General features: G+C 44.4%; 1 protein-coding gene across 5 annotated transcripts in view; it reads left to right on the top strand.

Moving 5' to 3' along the window:
- Positions 1-21,021, top strand: part of RAB11FIP3 (RAB11 family interacting protein 3) — a 304,304-nt gene that overhangs the window by 108,731 nt on the left and 174,552 nt on the right. For all 5 annotated transcript variants that reach the window (XM_030211109.1, XM_030211107.1, XM_030211111.1 and 2 more), the window contains one exon: positions 1,112-1,203. In XM_030211109.1, coding sequence (XP_030066969.1) covers positions 1,112-1,203 — 92 coding nt within the window. The remainder of the gene's footprint in view (positions 1-1,111; positions 1,204-21,021) is intronic.

Below are 21,021 nucleotides of genomic sequence, written 5' to 3'. Positions count from 1 at the left end.
TACCCTGAATGATTGCCTAGGAGCTTAGATCAGTGATGGGAAGAATCAGTGTGGCACTAGTGACCAGAGGCTTAACAATTATCAGTTGGCAAGGAGGGTCTGACCTCATTGTTTGGTTCAGGACTCAATCTTGTCTATCTTATGGCAGAGTGACCATTTCTTTTTAAAGAGGCATTTGCTGTCTAGACTGATGTTAAGATAACATATTGGCTTTCTCAAAGAAAAGACTTGAAGCCATGTATTTGCTATTATTGTATTGAACTTTATTTTGTCTTGTCTTGTTTTATTGTTCTACTAGTAAAAAAGACCCATTTCTGACAAATGAAACGGGCACTAGCAAGGTTTTCCTCAGAGTGTGTATGTTTGAGAGAGTGTATGTGAGATTGACTGTGTGAGAGAGAGGGAATGAGAATCAGAGTGTGTGCCAGGGGCCCATCACTCCCTCCTCCCTCCCAGTTCCAGGGTCGTCCCCCCTCCCAGTCCCAGGGTCTGTCTGAGTTTCAGGGTCCCCCCACCCTCCGTCCCTCAGAGTTTCAGAGTTCCCACCCTCCCAGTTCCAGGGCCACCTTCCCTCCCAGTAGAAACAGCTGTAGACTTCTTTCTGATGGAGCAACAATTAAAAAACGACAATGTGGAGCAGCAGCTGCTAGGTTTGTTTGGTTTAGAGTGTATGGCAATGAGGGCAGCCTGGGTGAGTAAAGGCAAGCTCCTAAGACTCTGGTAGGAGTTAATTGTTTTAGTTGCAAGGAGCTGTGCACCCCAGCTGACCTTGTTAATCACCCAGGGCAGAGTTCAGGGCAGAGTTAATTGCTTTACTTGCCTGAACTCTGCCCAGGGTGATTAACAAGGTCAGCTGGGGTGCACAGCTCCTTGCAACTAAAACAATTATCTCCCTCAGCTATTTCTTTGTGTACTTGCTAAACCGGATATCTATGCTACCTCAAGTTTCCAGTTGGAGGCTTCAATTAGAAAGTTGGAGTTGCCTTTTATATATAGAGATGATTATGTATGTAGACTTGTACTTTGCCTAGAATGGAGGATAGAGCAGATTAGAAATTCTTTAAATAAATTTCAAACATCAAAAAAATAACATAACCTTTCTTACTTGCAGATCCTGATCTTCAGCTATATGACATGGGATATTCCCCTGAAGAGGACCCACCAGCATGTGCAGATGAGTTTGATGACTTTGTCGTATTTGAGGCAAGTACCAAGATGAATTAAAAATCATGGAATCTGGTAATACCATACAATTTCAAGACTGTTACTCATTGAATCACACATTACTATGATTTTTGGGTATGAATGGCAGTGGTTCTCAACTTCTTAAATATTGCTACATTCCCTATCATGCTGATAGACCATGCCAGACTAACGAGTTGTGTCCTTGTGCCAGCAAATGGGAGGCAGAGAAATTTGAATATTTTGGTGATATCACTGCTATAAGGAGCAGTGCAGCCTGGAACACCAGTATTTCTTTGCCTTCCGCAGACGGTACAGGTCAGACTGGTGCAGTAGGATAGACTCCCTAGGCTGCAGTCTACAGGTTAGCATGCTGAGCTAGAGTCTGTAGCCTGTGCTTCTAGGATATTGGTCCATGGACCACCTCCTAGATGAGCTCAGTATGGCTTTGCTCTCTGTGGATCTGAGCTTGGCCTATGTGTTTTCCTCAGTTGCCAAGACTCGGGAGTGGTCCCTACTGGTGGGGTGAATTTATTTCTTCTGAGCTCCTCCTGCCCCTTTTCTGGACACCCTTGGAGTAGAGGGGAGAGAAAAGAAGAAATCTCAAAAAAGAAAAAGGTGCAACAGCAGAGGAAGCAGTTCAAGCCGTTCACAGCAGAGGAAGCAGTTCAAGCTGTTCACAACTGCAGAATGGTGGAGGAGCAGGGCAGCTCCTGTGAACCCAGGCAGAGAGGGAGTCCTCAGGTGAAGGGGAGTGCATTGCAATTCGGATTCTCTGGGGCTGTGATTGACAGGGTGGCAAAGTGGGGGTTCTAGGAGTCAGTATATGAGTACTGCAGCTGGCTTCTACTGCCCCGCTTGTCGAAGTTTGCTATAATGAGTGGGGATTTTGGTGGTAATGGCTGCCATCTTGCCACCAGCTTGCATGGCTCCTGTGTACGTGTTCTCTCAGGGCAAGTGGCAGATCTGTCAAGCCGCAGGGAAGCTGATTATACCCTCTCATGGGGCCCAGCAGGACTCATGGAGGGCTCCCAGGAGGAATTTGGGCCACATTTTGTCCAGGCCCTAGAAGGACCCCAGGTGTCGTTGTGGGGCCAGGAGTCTTCTCGGGATATACTGTGCGGGGTTCGAGATCTCCTGGCCTTTGGGTCCCATGGCTCCAAATAGTCCCAGGTGCTCTAGTGGTGGTATGCACGAAGAAAGTGGCTCTGTGTTAGCTGCCTCCTCTTGGGAGGAGGCCTGGAGTTCCTGAAATATGAGGGGGGTCTCCCTTTTGGGGGGTGGGAGAGAATTCTTTCGAGTTTGGGGAGCTTCTGCCTGAGAAGGAGGAGGATGAGTTCCAGAGTTTCCAGATAATGGTGGCACTCCATATTCCTGGAATGGATACACCAGAGGCCTTTCTACAAGCTCCTTTTGCAAATGATCCTTGCAGAGTGGGAAGCCTCTGATTTAGTGGTCAGGGGAACCAGTGTTAGGGAAGACTGTATCTCCTTCCTTGGGAAGACCTAGACAAACTCTTGATGTTCCCTAAGATAGATGCCTTGATGACTGCCATCGCTGTGCAAGGAGGGATGGCATTGAAGGAGTTGCATGACAGAAAGGTGGAGTAGCTTATTAGGCAGGCCCTTCAGTTCCTCTGTGTTAAGAGTCCAGGCGGCAGTTTATGGAGGTTGTAGTGAGAGCCTTACAGTGTTTTGGGTCAGAAGTTCACAGCTTTTCCTGAGGTGGTGAGGCTTGAGTCCCGCATGGCCTTTTGGCAGATGTTCTCTATGATCTTTCAGAATCTTGGCTTGCTCCTTTACTGTGGTGGAAGTGGCCTGGTGCTGATTGTGGCTATGGAATTGATCCACAAATGCAGTGTCTAGGACTTGCCTCAGTAAGCTTCCCTTCAAGGAACAGCTTTTGTTCAGAGAAGACTTGGAGAAACTAGTCAAGGATCTGGGATAGGGGTTCTCAACCCAGGCCTCAGGACACACCTAGCCAGTCAGGTTTTCAGTATATCCCCAATGAATATGCATGAGATAGATTTGCATGTACTACCTCCATTCTGTTGAAATCTCTCTCATGCATATTCATTGGGGATATCCTGAAAACCTGACTTGGTAGGTGTGTTAGCTCATTTATAGCCCGCTAATACAAAATAAATAGTTCATAGCGGGTTACAGCCAAGGTACTAGATTAATAAAACGAATCTAGGATGTAACAGTAAATAATCATATGACAATATACATTTCACTATAAGTACTTCCTTAGTACATGTTTATAAAACTGTCTTTAAATTCTTAAGTGTCATAACTAGCCATGCAACTTACAATAGATGACAAAACTGGCCAGAGAAGCAGCTTGATAAGAAAACAGTCTGGTAAACATTTTCCCAAGGACTGGGTTGAGAACCCCTGATCTGGGGGAATCGAGACCCCAGAGGATGCCAGAGGACAAGGCGCACTCATCTAAATCTATTGGGACTAGATCACATGTCAGAGACAGGAGTCATTGGTGTGGGAGTTGTGAGGGTTCATTTTTGGCAATATAGCAAATTCCAGAGGCATTAACTGTTTTGAGTGGAGAGAGGGAGTAGGGAAGATGGCTCTTCTTTCTCTGTCTAATCTGCCGCTAAAGGTACCCATAGGCGGTTGGCTCTGTGTCTTCTATTGGGAGTCAGGCTTGAGTGATCTCGGACTAGTAGGTGTTGGATATTATCCACACTGGCTACGCCCTGGAATTTGTAGAACATGCTTCAGATGCCTTTGTGGTGTCTCCTTCTGGTTCAGCTCTGAAAAGGCATACAGTCAGGCCTATGCTACTTATCGAACAAAAGTATAGGTCTGCTGCTCCATCTACCTCATAGTTCCAAAGAAAGGAAGGTTCTTTTTAGCCCATTTTAGACATCAAAGTGCCTCCCCTTCCATTTAGGCATGGAGACCCTTCAGTTATTCATTGCCTCAGTAAGACGAGCATTTCTTACATCTCTGGGCCTTTAAGACATAACTCTGTGTATCAATCCAGGAGCTACATAGAAGGTTCCTGCAATTTTGTATACTGGGCCAACAGTTTTGGCTCAAGGCTTTTCTGTTTAGAATGGCTACAGTGCCCCAGATAACCTCCAAGGTCATGGTCATTGTAGCGGCCTATCTCCGCAAAGCTCTTATCAGTAGCTTACCATAGCCATAGTGTATGTTAGTTTTCTGAAACTCTATACAACTTTGTTTAAATATGTTGAAATTAAGTGATGTCCCAGCACTTGGCTGTGAACCTCTCATCTGCCCCGTGGCACGCCTGTGAGTTTGCTGTGGTGCACTGGGGTGATGTGGTGCACAGTTTGGGAAACTCTGAACTATTATATGTGTTATTCAGTATCAGGAGTGCATTGAAGTGTTTAAGCAAGCTTGCCTTGTTCCAGCCCTGTGCTGATATGGAGATCACCATGCCTGACAGGTGTGAGGATGAAGGAAGAAAACTGCAAAATGCAGATAATTTTCTTCATAAGAATCATGATTAGTTGGTTGAGAAAGCACAGTCATGAAGTGTACTCACCTTGGACGCTTTTTTGAAACTCATAAAACAACCATTATGTAATTATTATTTTAATTTATATAAATGAGGAACTCCTTACTGTACTTTGATCTCACTCCTATGGCTTACTTTGTGTAAACATATTACCTTATCTCTTATACAGAGTGCTTGCATAGTCAAACTTTGTATTCTCGTAATATCATTGTCTACATTGACCTTGTATTTTGTCAAAGTAGTCATTTATTGTTGCTCTGAATAATATTGGATAACCCAGTGAGCCTAATCTGGTGAGTAGATCACCATCCTATAGAACCAGTGTTTGTGTCTTGAATTTCTTCTTATCCGTTAGACTTTTGGTCTTCTCCCTTTTGCTTAATTTTGTATGCATATGTGTACCTGTATATAATGTTAACCACTTTGGTTGTACCACAGAAAGCCAGTATATCAAATACATGATCCTTTACCCTAATGCACATAGGACGGGTAATTTTATAACACTTTGCCTAACTTGTGTGGCATATACATGCATAATTTCCTAGGGATGGCCACAGCCCAAAAACATTTGGTTTGTTTTCAGATTTTTCCAAATGTTTCCTGATTTTATTTATTTATTACATTTGTACCCCGCGCTTTCCCGCTCATCGCAGGCTCAATGCGGCTTACATAGTAACGAGAATACAATCTGTAGTATCAGAATCAACAAAGGAGGTATGTGATAGGACAAATGAACAAGGAGTAAATTGGATAGAAGAGGTGTGAGAGAAAGGATAGGGATAGGTAAGGAGGTGGGGCAATAATGGAGAAGTTGGGAAGAGCATGGAGGGTAAGAAGGTTGGTAGGAGATATTTTCTGAGTCATTGTTGTTAATGATTAGTTGAACCAGTAAATAGATGGATTGCTTATGACTGCTTATGGTATGTCAGGTCATTCGGGTAAACCTGTTTGAATAGATGGGTTTTCAATAGTTTCCTAAAGGGAAGATATTCACTATTTGACCGAATGTATCTGGGTAGAGCATTCCAGAGTTGGGATCCCAGGTGGGGGATTTTCATCCCAGTATTTTCATGTGTGCGTTCAGTTTGTTTCACGTGTTTTGTTGTTAATATGTTTGTTGTATGTGCTTTAAAATGTTTCAACTTGCTGCAACCTTGGACGCTTTTTTGAAACTCATATAGCAACCATTATGTAATTATTATATTAATTTATATAAATGAGGAACTCCTTACTGTACTTTGATCTCACTCCTATGGCTTACTGAAAACCTGGATCTCCCCGGAAGACTCTGCCTCAGTTGCAGCCCTCTGCCATGGAGGCTATCTCTTCTCCCACACGCCCTGCCAGTTGGCCGCGGCGGAGGCGTTGGGCTACTACTCTCACCCTCCTGTAGTTTCCAACCCCTCCACCTTCCGCAGTCTCACTGCTTCTCATCCTTTGAAGCCCATTCCATCCGGCTATTCTACCCATTACCACTCAGAGTGGCAGTCATTTACCGCCCCCCTGATAAATCCTTCCCTTCCTTCCTTACCGACTTTGATGCTTGGCTGGCTGTCTTTCTTGACCCCTCATCTCCGTCCCTCATTCTCGGAGACTTTAACGTACATGCTGATGACCTATCCGACCCCCATGCTTCTAAGTTCCTCACCCTAACATCCTCCTTCAACCTCCAGCTGTGCTCCACCACCCCTACTCACCGTGACGGCCATTGTCTTGACCTCGTCCTCTCCTCCTCCGGCTCACCCTCCAATTTCCACGTCTCAGCTCTTCCTCTCTCCGACCATCACCTGATCACATTCACACTTCTTCACCCCCCCCCCTTCACCCCGTCCAACTTTAACCACCACCTCCAGGAACCTCCAGGCTATTGACCCCTCCACCTTATCATCTACTATCTCTAATCTCCTCCCCTCCATCACGTCCTCCGCAACTGTCGACAAAGCGGTCTCCGCTTACAATACCGCTCTCTCCTCTGCATTGGATACCCTCGCACCATCAATCTCCCGTCCCACAAAACGCACCAATCCCCAGCCCTGGCTGACTCCTTGCATCCGTTACCTTCGCTCCTGCACCCGATCCGCTGAGCGCCTCTGAGGAAATCTCGTACCCTTTCAGACTTCCTCCACTACAAATTCATGCTATCCTCCCTCCACTCCTCCCTATTCCGTGCAAAACAGGACTATTACACCCAATTGACCAATTCTCTCAGCTCTAACCCTCGTCGTCTCTTCACCACCCATAACTCCCTCCTAAAAGTGCCCCCCGCTCCTACTCCCCCTTCTCTCTCTCCTCAATCACTGGCCGACTATTTCTGCGACAAAGTGCAAAAGATCAACCTTGAGTTCACGACCAAGCCACCACCTCCTCTTCACCCTTTAACCCTCTCCCTCATCCAACCTACCCAGGTCTCCTTCTCCTCCTTCCCTGAGATCACCGAGGATGAAACTTCCCGCCTTCTTTCCTCCTCGAAATGCACCACCTGTTCCTCTGATCCCATCCCCACCAACCTACTCAACACCATCTCCCATACTGTCACCCCCGCCATCTGTCGCATCCTCAACCTCTCTCTCTCCACTGCAACTGTCCCTGACACCTTCAAGCATGCCGTTGTCACACCTCTCCTCAAAAAACCTTCACTTGACCCTACCTGCCCCTCCAACTACCGCCCCATTTCTCTGTTACCCTTCCTTTCCAAAATACTTGAGCGCGCCGTTCATAGCCGCTGCCTTGATTTTCTCTCCTCTCACGCCATCCTCGATCCACTTCAATCCGGTTTTTACCCTCTGCACTCGACTGAAACGGCACTCTCTAAAGTTTGCAATGACCTGCTCCTGGCCAAATCCAGAGGTCATCCTCATCCTCCTCGATCTTTCCGCCGCATTTGACACTGTCAATCATGATTTACTTCTTGCCACGCTGTCCTCTTTTGGGTTCCAAGGCCCTGTCCTCTCCTGGTTCTCCTCTTATCTCTCCCACCGCACCTTCAGGGTACACTCATGGATCTTCCTCCACTCCCATCCCACTATCTGTTGGAGTTCCCCAGGGATCTGTCCTTGGACCCCTTCTCTTCTCAATCTACACCTCTTCCCTGGGCTCGCTGATCTCGTCTCATGGTTTTCAGTATATCTTTACGCTGATGACACCCAGCTATACCTCTCCACACCTGACATCACTGCGGAGACTCAGGCCAAGGTATCAGCCTGTTTATCCGACATTGCGGCATGGATGTCCAACCGCCACCTGAAGCTGAACATGTCCAAGACCGAGCTCCTTGTCTTTCCTCCTAAACCCACTTCTCCTCTTCCTCCACTCTCTATCTCTGTTGATAACACCCTCATCCTCCCCGTCCCATCTGCCCGCAACCTCGGAGTCACATTCGACTCCTCCCTCTCCTTCTCTGCACATATCCAACAGACTGCCAAGACCTGTCGCTTCTTCCTCCTCAATATCAGCAAAATTCGCCCTTTCCTCTCTGAGCATACCACCAGAACTCTCGTCCATGCTCTCATTACCTCTCGCCTTGATTACTGCAACTTACTCCTCACCGGCCTCCCACTCGGCCCTCTATCCCCCCTTCAATCAGTTCAGAACGCTGCTGCACGTCTTATATTCCGCCAAAACCGATATACTCATATCACCCCTCTCCTTAAATCACTTCATTGGCTTCCGATCAGATATCGCATACAATTCAAGCTCCTCCTCCTTACCTACAAATGCACTCAGTCTGCGGCTCCTCACTACCTCTCCACCCTCATCTCCCCCTATGTTCCCGCCCGCAACCTCCGCTCACAGGACAAAGCCCTTCTCTCAGTACCCTTCTCCACTACTGCCAACTCCAGGCTCTGCTCATTCTGCCTTGCCTCACCCTATGCCTGGAATAATCTTCCTTTACCCATACGCCATGCCCCCTCCCTACCCATCTTCAAATCTCTGCTTAAAACTCACCTCTTCAATGCTGCCTTCGGCGCCTAACCGCTCGAGAAATATAAAATACCCCAATCTATCCACCCTATCAGATTAACTGTTCACTTGTCCTCTAGATTGTTCACTTGTCTTTAGTTTGTTCTCTTGTCTTTTAGATTGTAAGCTCTTTGAGCAGGGACTGTCCTATGTTTGAATTGTACAGCGCTGCGTAACCCTAGTAGCGCTTTAGAAATGGTTGTTGTTGTTGTTGTTCAACTCCTGAAATCAGTTGTAAGCGTATTCATACTTGGGTTTATGTGCGCACAATTGAGTTTGTGTGGACTAAAACTTTTAGGACACCTAAATAAACTGAATGTACACTAATGAATGCACCTTTCCAATAATTTACACCTGTTTTCTAATAGAAAGAATGTAATACTTTCCCTTTGAATATTACCCTATGAAGAGTACACAACTTTTCCATTTGATTGTGCATGCATAAGTGAATATATATTTTTTAATTTTTTAATAAAGTGTGCGTGTCCAACCCCACCACAGCCCTGCCTCTGGGAACCTCCTCTCAGGCTAGGTAAACTTATCTATATTTAGGGATTAGGTGCATTATACTCTAGGCAGTTTTAGAAAAAGTCATTTCTGTGTGTGAAATGCTGTTTTGCCTGCAGAAATGACCCCTATTGTGTTCCTATAGGGATCATTTCTGTGGAGGAGTAGCCTAGTGGTTAGTTCAGTGGATCTTGATCCTGGGGAACTGAGTTCGATTCCCATTGCAGCTCCTTGTGACTCTGGGCAAGTCACTTAACCCTCCATTGCCCCTGGTACAAAATAAGTACCTGAATATATGTAAACCGCTTTGAATGTAGTTGCAAAAAACCTCAGAAAGGCAGTATATCAAGTCTCATTTCTCTTCCCCCTTTCATATAATTTATTGAAATCAGCAGAATTTAAATATAGAATTTCCAGTTAGTGAGCCTACCATTTTACCGTCTGAGAGGATACCGTTACCATGTTGTACAACATAGTTTAATGACACAAACAAAAAGGTTGCATCGGTAGCAGCTGGTATACATAATGCTGTACAGGTTTCCAGAAATTTCTCAAGTCTATTATATGTTGCAACTGCAGGAGCTTCATGTTAGTGTGTCAGATATACTATATTCCATCAAGTATGAATCTCAAGGAAGGAAACAGACTTTCAGTTAAGGATGAAATTTAAGGCCACATGTAGTAAAATGTCTCTGTTTGTTATTACAGGCATGGCGTGCACACATTGAGTGGATTAGATGTCCAGATTCCCTTATCCTGGAAAAAAAAGTGGAGACACTTTAGAGGTCATGTGAAGGATGGGAGGGAGAAATGGAAGTGGAGATAGTAATGGTGCTAATTTAGTATGAATTTTCCTTTCCCCAGGTGTAAGCCAGGCTGATTTTACCAGCCATCACTAATTGTGTGCCTCGTTTTTCTCTGCTAAGCAGTACAGCGCTTTGTGCTTATAAGACTCTAAAATTAGCCTAACTACAGACTATTATTCCAACAAAACCAAGACTAGAAAAAAAGAACATGGGAAAAAGTTTCTGTGGCTTTTGAAGAAAAGGAAAATATATATATTTTTAAATTGATGTTTCAGTTTAAATCTTGTCAGCAATTTTCCTGCTTTCCTTGTCATAGCTCAGAGTGGATTCTGCAGCAAGGGTTAGAAAGTTCTGTGAGATTCTGTGACTGTTATCTGCTAGATTTGCATACATTTGCATGCATACATGTACTTTTTTTTTAATTAAAGTCTTATTTTAAAATTGGTCTTTTAAAATAAATCATTCTTCAACCTTTGTCCTTCATTTTTCCTTTTCTCATTCTTTTCTTTGTCAACATGTTTCTGTTTGTGCTTTCATTCTTTTCTCACTTGATCGAGAACATTTCACAGTTGTGTTTCGTAAAGTTTGCAGAGGTGTGTGTGAGTGAGTGAGATTGGGCATGTGGGTGGGAGCAGCAGACCAACTTTCTCTACCAGACTAAGCCTACAAGCATCCTCTTCCCCTTTCCCTTTGTGGGATAATGCCTTACTTTAACCCCAACTCCATCATTCTCTTTCCCCAGTCAGCCCTATATAAATCACTTACATCGCCCGGACTTGTGCTCTGAGATGTCTCATTTCTCCTTCCCAAACTGTGCCACAGCTGAGAACTAGTCACTTGCCTCCTGTTTTTCCCCACATCTTGCCTGTTACAGGAATGAAGAGGTGAGGCTGGAGCAGGTACTGAACAGACAAAATGCTCTGGGTTCCCACCCCCCCCCCCCCTTCCCTGCATGTTTCCTGAAGGGTAGGATCTGGAGTAGTAAACTCCTCCCTGGATCTTCTGGTATTCTCCCAGACATATTCTAAGAGGAATCTCTGGGTGAAATCTGGGCTGTTTCCTAGGTTTACTGACTGTGTGTAGTGCAGTAGAAAACAAATGCATAGTTACAGGATCTTGGTTTGAAAAGTTTACAGTCTAAGGGCCGATGCTGAAAAGTCCCCCTTAAAGGAAGGGTTGATCACTGGCTCCAGGTTGCATAGCGTTGTGTTGGAGGCATGAAATCTTTTCTTGCATTTTGGATTTATTTTGATTGTTTTCAACCCAGTGGAAGCTGAAAAGAATTGTACAAAAGGTATCAATAATTGTTTGAGGACAAATAACTCTCCAAACATTTCCTAGAGAATAAGTACACCTCGCTGCCCACTGCATTTCTATGGAAGAAAGAGTTGTAGCTTCTGTAATATAGAAATTTATATATATTTATTTATTTGTATTTTGCTCACACAATTCATTCAGGTACACTGGGTAATTTGCTGTCCTGGAGGGACTCACAATCTAATTTGTGTACCTGAGGCAATGGAGGGTTTAATTGACTTGCCCAAGATCACAAGGAGTAGCAGCAGCAGCGGGATTTGAAACTGACCACCTCTGGTTATCAGACTGATGCCTCTAACACTAGGCCATTCCTCACTCCACATTGAAACATAGCAGAGAGAATTCCTTCTTTCACACCTTCTTCTCCAACCTGCAACTGCTATTCCCAAAAATTAACCCTGCAACTTCCCCATCACCTGCAAGTGTCCTTACCCCAGAAACTCCCCCCACCACTCTGCAAACTGCCTTATTCCACCAAAAAACTACCCTCCACAAGCTTGGAAAATTACCCACCACCAATAATCATTTCCCACAATTCTCCTGCTATCCCACAAGTTCCGCCACCCCCAAGAACTACTCTTGCAACTTCCCACCACCCTGTAAACTGATCCCACCTTTAAAAACTAGTCCCTCCCAGTCTGACTACCTCACAAACTGCTCCATTACCTCATACCCCCACAGACACAACACATGTAGAACGCACACACAACAGAGGTACAGATACTCCCCCCCCACCCAATTATGAATCCTTCTCTGCCTGTGTTATTCAGATATATATTTCGTTTCATGTTCTTTGTTATTCTAGTGTAAATCTTTGACTGAATTATGCTGTTTTCTTGTTGGTTGCTCTGTATACCGCCAACTAATGTCTGTACTGTGGCCAGGATTAGATTAAAGCATTGGCAAACTAGGAACATAATTAGGGTCCAAAGTTTAGCGGATATCTTTAGATGTTTTCAAGACTCAGGAGGTTAGGATTGTAACTATCTGGATTTTTTTCAGGATTCTGCAGAATTTTTTCATTCATGTCTGGAAGCTGAGAAGAAAACAATGTCCAGACATGTTAGTCAAAGATTAAAAAACTATCTGCAGTTCTCCAATCCATACCACTCCCTGCCCCCGCCATGTGAGTGAGCCAAATAGCAGCAAAGGCTGTGTGGGTAGAGCACTGGAAGCAGCTCTAGGCTCACAAAAAGGTTGGTGGTGAGCTGTGACAAATTGCCTGTGCTGTAGAAATGAAGTTTCTTCATGTGGTGGAAGAGATGGAAGAGAAATTAAGTCACTCCCAAATGGGAAAAAAGCAGTTCCAACAGCTGCAGCCATAGAAACACTGGTTTCACAGTAACATAGCACTTATGGAATTGCACCTTTCAAACAGTGCTTCTCTCTCATCTGTTTCCTGATCACAGACACACAGGAGAATCAACACAGATATAAATACACACATTTACACACACATTATAAAACACCCTTTTCTTAGAGTCCCTCTGGACTGGCCCAGCTGAATGATGGGTTGTGCATGCCTTCCAGCAGGTGGAGACAGAGCACATGTTTCTTGAGAGTAGCCAATAGGAACCCAGCACTGCCTCCTCAAGCTTCAGTATTCGTAGTTTCCAGCAGGTGGAAGACGTGGTGAGCCTTCAGTCTCCTTTCCTTTCCTATGCTGTTTTATATATAGCTTTACTTCTCATTCTTTAATTTTGGTGTCTATTTCTGTCTTTTCTGTGCACCACTGGAAGTAAAAGGTTGCTGGCTGAGGCTTGAGACCCATGAGTTTTTCCCTACTGCCTCTGGAGTGTACATTCCAGTGGCTGGGTCCCTCCTCCCTATTCTCATCCGCTTGCTCTGGCAAATTTAATATTTGAAGTCCTGGTCTACATTCCTTTGTGGGAAGGGTCTTGTAGCACCAGCAGAGAACAGTGACGTTGCTTTAAAAAAGAAAAAAAGTGGTTAAAGAGAGACTTTTTCTTTCAGAGTACTGCAGTGGTTTAAAAAAACTAATAAAAAAATAAGGACCAACGCAAAGCCGCTTGCTTTTCTCTCCCTACACAGTGCAGAGTTTGTTTCCTCAAGAGTGGTGAGCACTAAGGGCTTGATGGGGATATCGCAAAAGCTTCAGCAGTGTGTCGTCTGTCAGCGCCATGGTGTTTCTGCGAATGGCATTTGTAAACTTTGTACCGTGTTGGAACTGGAACCTCCAGCGGGTTCGTTGGCACCCCTTGTGTATCCTCTGGTTTGGCAGTTTCTATTCTGACAGCGCAGAGTGGTACAGCGATGCCGGTTTGGCGGGAACTTCCGCCATCTTGGAAACGCCGGTTGCATCGGAACAGACAGTGGTGCGCAGGGCTAGCAGGCCCAGTTGTTAGCTGACTCGGCAGGAGTACAAGGTGGGTGTCCTGAGGGGGGTTTGCCTCCAGATTTTGTTTTGGCTATATATAAGAGCTATGTATAGGCTTATTTACTGCGCAGTGCCTCTCCTCAGTTCCTTTTAGCTGCTGATCATGCTCAGAGTCCCTTACCTAGCAATAAAGACCTCAGGTCTCTCGGGAAGATCGGAGTAGCGGCAGCTCTTGATTCTGAGTCCCTGGGGGAAGGAGATACTTTTGTTGTCAATACAGAGGACTGTGAGGGAGAAAAGACTCCTTCCCTTCATCGGCAGAGTTGCTGCTAGAGAAGAGCCCATCCATGACTCGTCTTCCATAAAGAAGACTTGCAGGAATTAATTGCTGTTAGTGGTTGCTAAATTTTGAGGAGGAGCAGGAACCTATGGTTCACCGCAAAGTGGATCCTCTAGTTAAAGGGGTCTGTAAGTCGGATCGATCCTTCCCAGTGCATCAGGATATAAGGGACATAGTTCAGGTGCAGTGGGGTGGTCCCAGACTCTCCCTTTAAGCTAGGTCCCCCATGGTCTGTCTCTATCCAATACCAGAGCAGGGACAGGGATTGGCTCAAGTCTCCCTGTTAGTAGATGCAGTAGTGTCAGCAGTCACCAAGAGAACATGGCTCCGGTGGCTGGGGGATCTACCTTAAAGGATAAGCAGTGAAACATGCCTTTGATGTTTCTGCATTGGCAGTTCAGGCAGCGTATCTCTGGAACTGTAGTAGCCCGGGCCTGTTTCAGGTGGTTGGAATGGGTATTGGAATAGGCGGATTGATTTTACCTCATTGATCAAGAAGTCACCAAGATTGAGATGGGCTTAGCCTTTCTGTCCGATACCCTTTATGATCTCCTTAGAGCATCAGCTAAATCCATGGTGTTAGCAGTGTCAGCACGCAGGACACTGGCTTAGAGGCTGGTTGACAGATCAAAGTCAGTCAAAGCTGAGTAAGTTTCCCTTTGGGGTCTCTCCTGTTTGGGGATGACTTAGATAAACTGGTCAAGAGTTTAGGTGGACACCAAGGGTCTTCGACTTCTGGAGGACTGTCTGAGGGAGGTTGCCAGGATTATTCTTCTGTAAGAGGTCGAGGACATGATGCTAGGCGTTTCACGCCGGCAAGAGGTACCCCTTTTTCAAAGGTAATGGTATTTTCAGTGTACCCAGCCCTTTCGAGGAGCACAGTGGGAGGCAGGGATAGTACCTTCCTCTCCCAGTCTTCCAGTCGTACGACACAATGAAGGTTGCAGGGTCCATCCTTCAGTACTGATTGGGGGGTCACTTGAAAGAATTTTACTGAAGGTGGGCCCAATTATTTCATTTCAATGGGTTCTCGAAATAATTCAGGACGGTTACGCTCTTGAGTTCGCTCATGCTTTGCTGGATGTTTTTCTGGAATCCTCCTGTCAGTTTTGGATAAAAGCTCGGGCAGTAAGGGACATTATGTCCAGTGCTGGTGCACGAACAGGGCGCAGGCAGGTATTCCATCTATTTTGTGGTGCCAAAGAGAGAAGGTTCTTTTAGGGCTATTTTGGATCTCAAACAGGTCAACCGGGCTCTAAGGGTAGTATCGTTCCTTATAGAAACCGTTTGGTCAGTTATCGTGTTTGTTCACTGAGGAGAGAATTTTTCACGGCACTCAACCTTGCAGAAGCTTATCTCTACATTTCTATTCGTCACGTGCATAATCGCTTCCTCCGTTTCACGGTCTTAGGTTGGCATTTCCAGTTTAGTGTGCTGCCATTCGGCCTGGTGACTGCTCCTGGGACATTCACCAAGGTGATGGTAGTAGTGACCATGGCTCTTCACAAGAAGACATCTTAGTGCATTCGTACCTGGACGATTGGTTGAACTGAGCACAGTCATATCAGGAGAGTTGTTATGTGACCACTCAGGTAGTACAGTTCTTGCAATCTCTAGGTTGGGTGATCAATCCACTCCAAGAGCTGTTTGGAACCATCACAGACTCTGGACTATCTGGGGAGTTACTTTTGACACGCTTCAGGGAAGGGTGTTTCTTCCGGTACTTCTCATTCTCAAGATTCAGGAGTAAGTGGCTACTCTCCGCAGACAGCCAGCTCTGTGTGTTTGGCTTTATCTTCAGGTTCTGGGGTCAGTGGTGGTGTCTATAGAAGCAGTGTAATGGGCCAGAACCCACATGAGGAGTTTTCAGAACTCGCTCCTCTCCAGATGGTCCCCCTAGAGAGACTCTTTGGATGTTGTTGCCTTTACCGTTCACAGTACATCAGGATCTCCACTGGTGGCTTCAGTCAAGCAGTTTGTCACAGGGGCGCTTGCTGTACTCTCCACAGTGGATAGATGTGTCCATGGATATCAGCCTAAGAGGCTGGGGACCTCTGTGTGTAGACCACATGGCACAGGGTTTGTGGTCGGTGGAGAAGTTGAGTTGTTCCATCAGTCTGTTGGAGAGCAGAGCAATTCATCTGGCTCTGATTCACTTTCAAGGCCTCATCGAGGGCAAGGCAGTACATGACTTGTTGGACAGTTCTATGGTGGTGGCATACATCAACCATCAGAGCAGTACGAAGAGTCTCGGACTGGCGTAGGAGACCCGGGATATCATGCAGTGGGTGGAGACGCATCTCCTAGATCTGTTAGCTTCGCATGTGGTGAAAGTCCTCAATGTGTAGGCAGATTTCCTCATCTGTCAATCTCTAGATCCGGGGGAATTGTCTCTAAGCTCACAGGTGTTCGACATGATAGTTTGGAAGTGGGGCTGTCCAGTGATGGATTTTGATGGAGTTCTGCCAGATTGTGTGGTTTTGAGGCCAGTTCCTCGTTCTTGCCAAAGGTCTTGATGGCTTTTCATGTCAATCAGTCTTTGGTCCTGCTGACCCTGGGAGCATCCAGAGGGTCAGAGAACAGAGATCTTTGCACAAGCTAGATGTCCATAGTGTGCGGAAAGAGAATGTAAGGCGAATGGAGGATTTTCGCTAGTCAGACCAGCTGTTTGTTTTGCAGCATCTAAGGCTACGCTAGCCAGATGGATTAAGGAGGTATTTGCTCGCCTACATTCTTAAGAACAGGCCTATTCCAGAGGGAATTAAAGCTCATTCTATGAGGGGCCAGGCAGTGTCTTGGTCAGAGTTTTCCTTAGTCACCCTGGTGGATATTTGCAGAGCAGCCCTGTGGTCCTTATTGCATTCCTTTGTTAAGCATTACAGAGTGGAAGTTCAGGCACAGCGGGGATATGATTTTTGGTCAAAGGGTGTTGACCGATGGGGCTGTTAGGGGCCCTCCCTTAATGGACTGCTTCCCATCAGTTCAGCTGGGCCAGTTTGGAGGGATTCTAAGGAAGGAGAAATTAGGTCTTACCTGCTAATTTGCTTTCCTTTAGTCCCTCCGGACCGTCCCAGCTCCCACCCTTAGCTACTTGTAATTATTTGATGGTTTTTGTAAGTGATCTCTCTTTGGAGGGACAGTACTCATTTCTCTGTTGAAAAAGGTTATCAATAGAAATCAAACAAAATAAAACATGGAAAAGAAAATAAGATGATACCTTTTTTATTGGACATAACTTAATACATTTCTTGATTAGCTTTCGAAGGTTGCCCTTCTTCCTCAGATCGGAAATAAGCAAATGTGCTAGTTGACAGTGTATATAAGTGAAACATTCAAGCATTACTATGACAGTCTGACAGGGTGGGAGGAGGGGGGTGGGTAGGAAGTATGCATGGGGACATCAAAGCATATCATTGATATTCTAACAGGATGGGTGTGGGTAGGTGAGGGGAGGGTGATCAACAGAGACATACAGCTTATGGTTTATAATGGGCTAGGAACCCCAGATCCTTGTTAAGTCCTCTCTGTTGGGTGTTAAAATATTCAATCATTCTGACTTCAAAGGTCTTATGTTCTTGTATGCTTTTAAAGTTACCTTTCAGGATTCTCACTGTGAAGTCACTGGTACAGTGTCCTGATCCTGTAAAATGTTGACCAACAGGCGTGGGAACCCTGCTGGCACCAGTATTGTTCATATGATTTCTATGTAAATTGAATCTTGTCTTAAGCCTCAATAGCATCCTTGTTACATTTTTTACACTGAATGATATATACCACATTGGAAGATGAGCAGTGAAAGATCCTTTATGTTGAATATCTTTCCTTTGTGGATGACTTTGGGGTCCTGTGAAATATTTTGGCATAGTTTTGCAACTGGATAAATTACAGGAAGTGTGCCCTTCTGTTCCTTTTCAGTCTGTGATGGAAGTTTACTTCTGATTAGCTTGTGTTTTAAATTGGGTGGCTGTCGGAAGGCCAGTACTGGTGGGGATGGGAATATCTCTTTCAGTAATTCATCCTCCTGGAGTATAGGTTGTAGATCTCTTATGATTTCCTCAGTTTTTCCAGCTCTGGATTGTATGTCACTACAAGGGGATTCTGTCTGTGGATTTTTTCTTTTTGTACTGTAGCAGATTCTCCCTGGGTGTTTTGAGGGAGGAGGCAATATTCTTGGAGATTATTTTGGGGTTGTAGCCCTTCTGTTTGAAAGATTCAGTCAGGCTTTTAAGGTGTCTCTGTTCCCTGGGTCAGAGCAGATATGGTGGTATCTTGTGGCTTGGCTGTAAATGATGGATCTTTTTGTATGTGAAGGATGGAAGCTGGAGTTGTGGAGGTAGCAACCTTCGAAAGCTAATCAAGAAATGTATTATGTCCAATAAAAAAGGTATCATCTTATTTTCTTTTCCATGTTTTATTTTGTTTGATTTCTATTGATAACCTTAAGAGTGGACTAACACGGCTACCACACTCCTCTGTTGAAAAAACCCCCCCCACCACAATCTGTGGTAATCAGATTTGTTCATGCACAAAGTTCTATTTCCATGCTGTGTTGCGTTGATCTGTTGCCAGTATGCCTCTTGCTCTTTGTGTATAGGTGGCTGTGGAACCCAGGAGTGCACAGATGTTATCTTTCTTCTGCTTTGTTACTGATATACTGAGACTTGAGGAGGCTGTGCTGGGTTCCTATTGGCTTTCTTAAGAAACATTGTTCTCGGTCTCCACCTGCTGGAAGGCGTGCACAACCCATCATTTCAGCTGGGCTGGTCCAGAGAGACTAAAGGAAAGCAAATTAGTAGGACCTAATTTCTCCTTCAGTCACACTGACACACACATACAAACATACGTGCCCTGACACACACACACACACACGTATATTAGCCCATAAAGATACACCCACACACCAAACAGGTAAACATATAAAACAGAAATATATCCACAAGCACAAGGCTCACCTGCATGTTGTGCATGCTTTCCCCACTTGTTAAAATTGTTACTTTATTGGGATTTATTAACTGCCTTTATGAAGAGATTCACCCAAGTCGATGTACAGCAGGTATAGCTTGCATTAAACAATTCTGTAAACAACATAAGAGTAAAATGATCAAATATAAGCATAAATACAATCAATTATGTAAACTTGGAGACAGAAAAATTGAATCCTAATAAGAACGACATTATACAGTGTCAGAAATATACACATTAAAACAGCACAGTAGAAAATCATATAACAGAAATACAATAAGTGTCAGCAGGGTACAAGTGATACATCATAATAGACAGTATAGAAGAACATTTATACAACAGAGATATACTTAGTGTCAGAATAGTACAAATGAAACCCCCTAATAAGCATGTATTAAAACCATTCATATAACATAGGAGGAGTTTTGCTAACGGGCGTTAAGCACTTGACATGCGATTAGAACAGGCTACTGCAGAATATTTTAGTGTTTTGCAGTAATTTGCCTGTTGCACACTATTTTTTTTTTTACAAATATTTTTAGGAGATGTCATGGACGGAGTGTGGGCATTACTATGTTATCCAGCTAGCATGTTATGATTAGTGCGCACTAACTGGATAATACAGAGTTAACATGTGAGCACTAGTAGCGCTTTAGAAATGTTAAATAGTAGTAGTAGTAGCAGCACTAAACACCCCTGTGTTTAATTCTTTGCAGGCACTGTGTGCTAATAGGAACATTAACACATAACCTGCAATTTTAATAAAAGGGCAAAAGTCCTAAAAAAGTCGCATTCAATCTGGACAGAGCATGGGAAAGTCCTGCCACAATTGTACAGCAATTTAGTAAAATAATCCTATAGATATGATAAAATTAGGTCAGCACAATACAAATTACATGCTTAATGGGCACACATTACATCATTCAAATAACATAGATACAATGATCATAATGTCAGTATGATACTTTACTAACTTGTAGTCCTCTTTACCAGGTGAGATAATAAACTATGCAGCTGATTCATCCAGGTCTTTTTCTGGTTAATCAGGCTCTGTGTGTTACCTCAGTACATTATGGTGCACAAGACAGATTTGTTGTAGGTATCTTGAGGAACAGGGGGTTTACCCTGTGTCCTTTATGATTACTACACAAAGAACTGGACTTCTGCATATCCCAAATGAGATGAGCCACTGGTGAGGTCAGTTTGCAACATTGAAACAAAAGCTCCTGGGAGACCGCAGACACAAAGAACAGTTTGGTTTCTCTGGGGGCTGTAGTGCCCTCTGCTGGCTGTACCAGATGGTTTCATCAACTGATATAGCAGATGACAGTTTCCTTTTCTTGTGATAGTGCTAAATAATTTTATGGAACCATTCCTGTTTTCAAGAATTAGCTGAATCTGATTGGAAGTGGAACTTAGTAAATGTTTCAGGCTCTCTTGGTATCCTAAAATGTCTGCTGTATGGTACCATTTTCAAGTTTGCTTCAAGTTCTGCTGTTTCTGTTTGGATTCTTCCTCAGATTTAGTAAGATCCACCTCCCTTCTGTTGTGCTTCTGTGAGCCTGGGTAATCCCTTTCTGAAACCATATAAAAAAAAAGGACCCAGAGAAATCACTTTTCAAAGTTACTTAAATGGAAATAGACTGATGAGGGAAGAAGGTGAATGGGAAAGTAAGGTTGAATGAGAAACAGAAGTGAGAAGGAAAAAGAAAAATGGGTTGTGGATGAGAAAAAGAGACAAAATATAAAGTCAAATGCTGTAAGATGATAGAGGTGATTTGAGGATGAGAGAAAGGAAGAGAAAAGCATATTATTAATTATTCTTACCTATCTTCAACTTGCTGTATACGGCCTTGGCAGAATTTCTTCAAAAAGGTAGTAAATAAACCGTCTAAGCAAAATTTGAAGGAACGGAGGTACTTACATATCACTGAAACATCAAAAAATCCTCACCAAACTCAAAACAAGTGTATATTAACTACAGTAGTGCAAAATCACATGGAAGAAAAAGCCTCAGCAAACCCTGACCATTTTAAGCCCGTGGTTGCACCTAAGCCCAGGATTGACCGAATGATAAAAGGGTCAGGGTTTCCTGAGGCTTT

The sequence above is a fragment of the Microcaecilia unicolor genome, chromosome 8, assembly GCF_901765095.1.
Source record: "Microcaecilia unicolor chromosome 8, aMicUni1.1, whole genome shotgun sequence".
Taxonomy (NCBI): Eukaryota; Metazoa; Chordata; class Amphibia; order Gymnophiona; family Siphonopidae; genus Microcaecilia; species Microcaecilia unicolor.
This window is presented reverse-complemented; position numbering and strand designations above follow the sequence as displayed.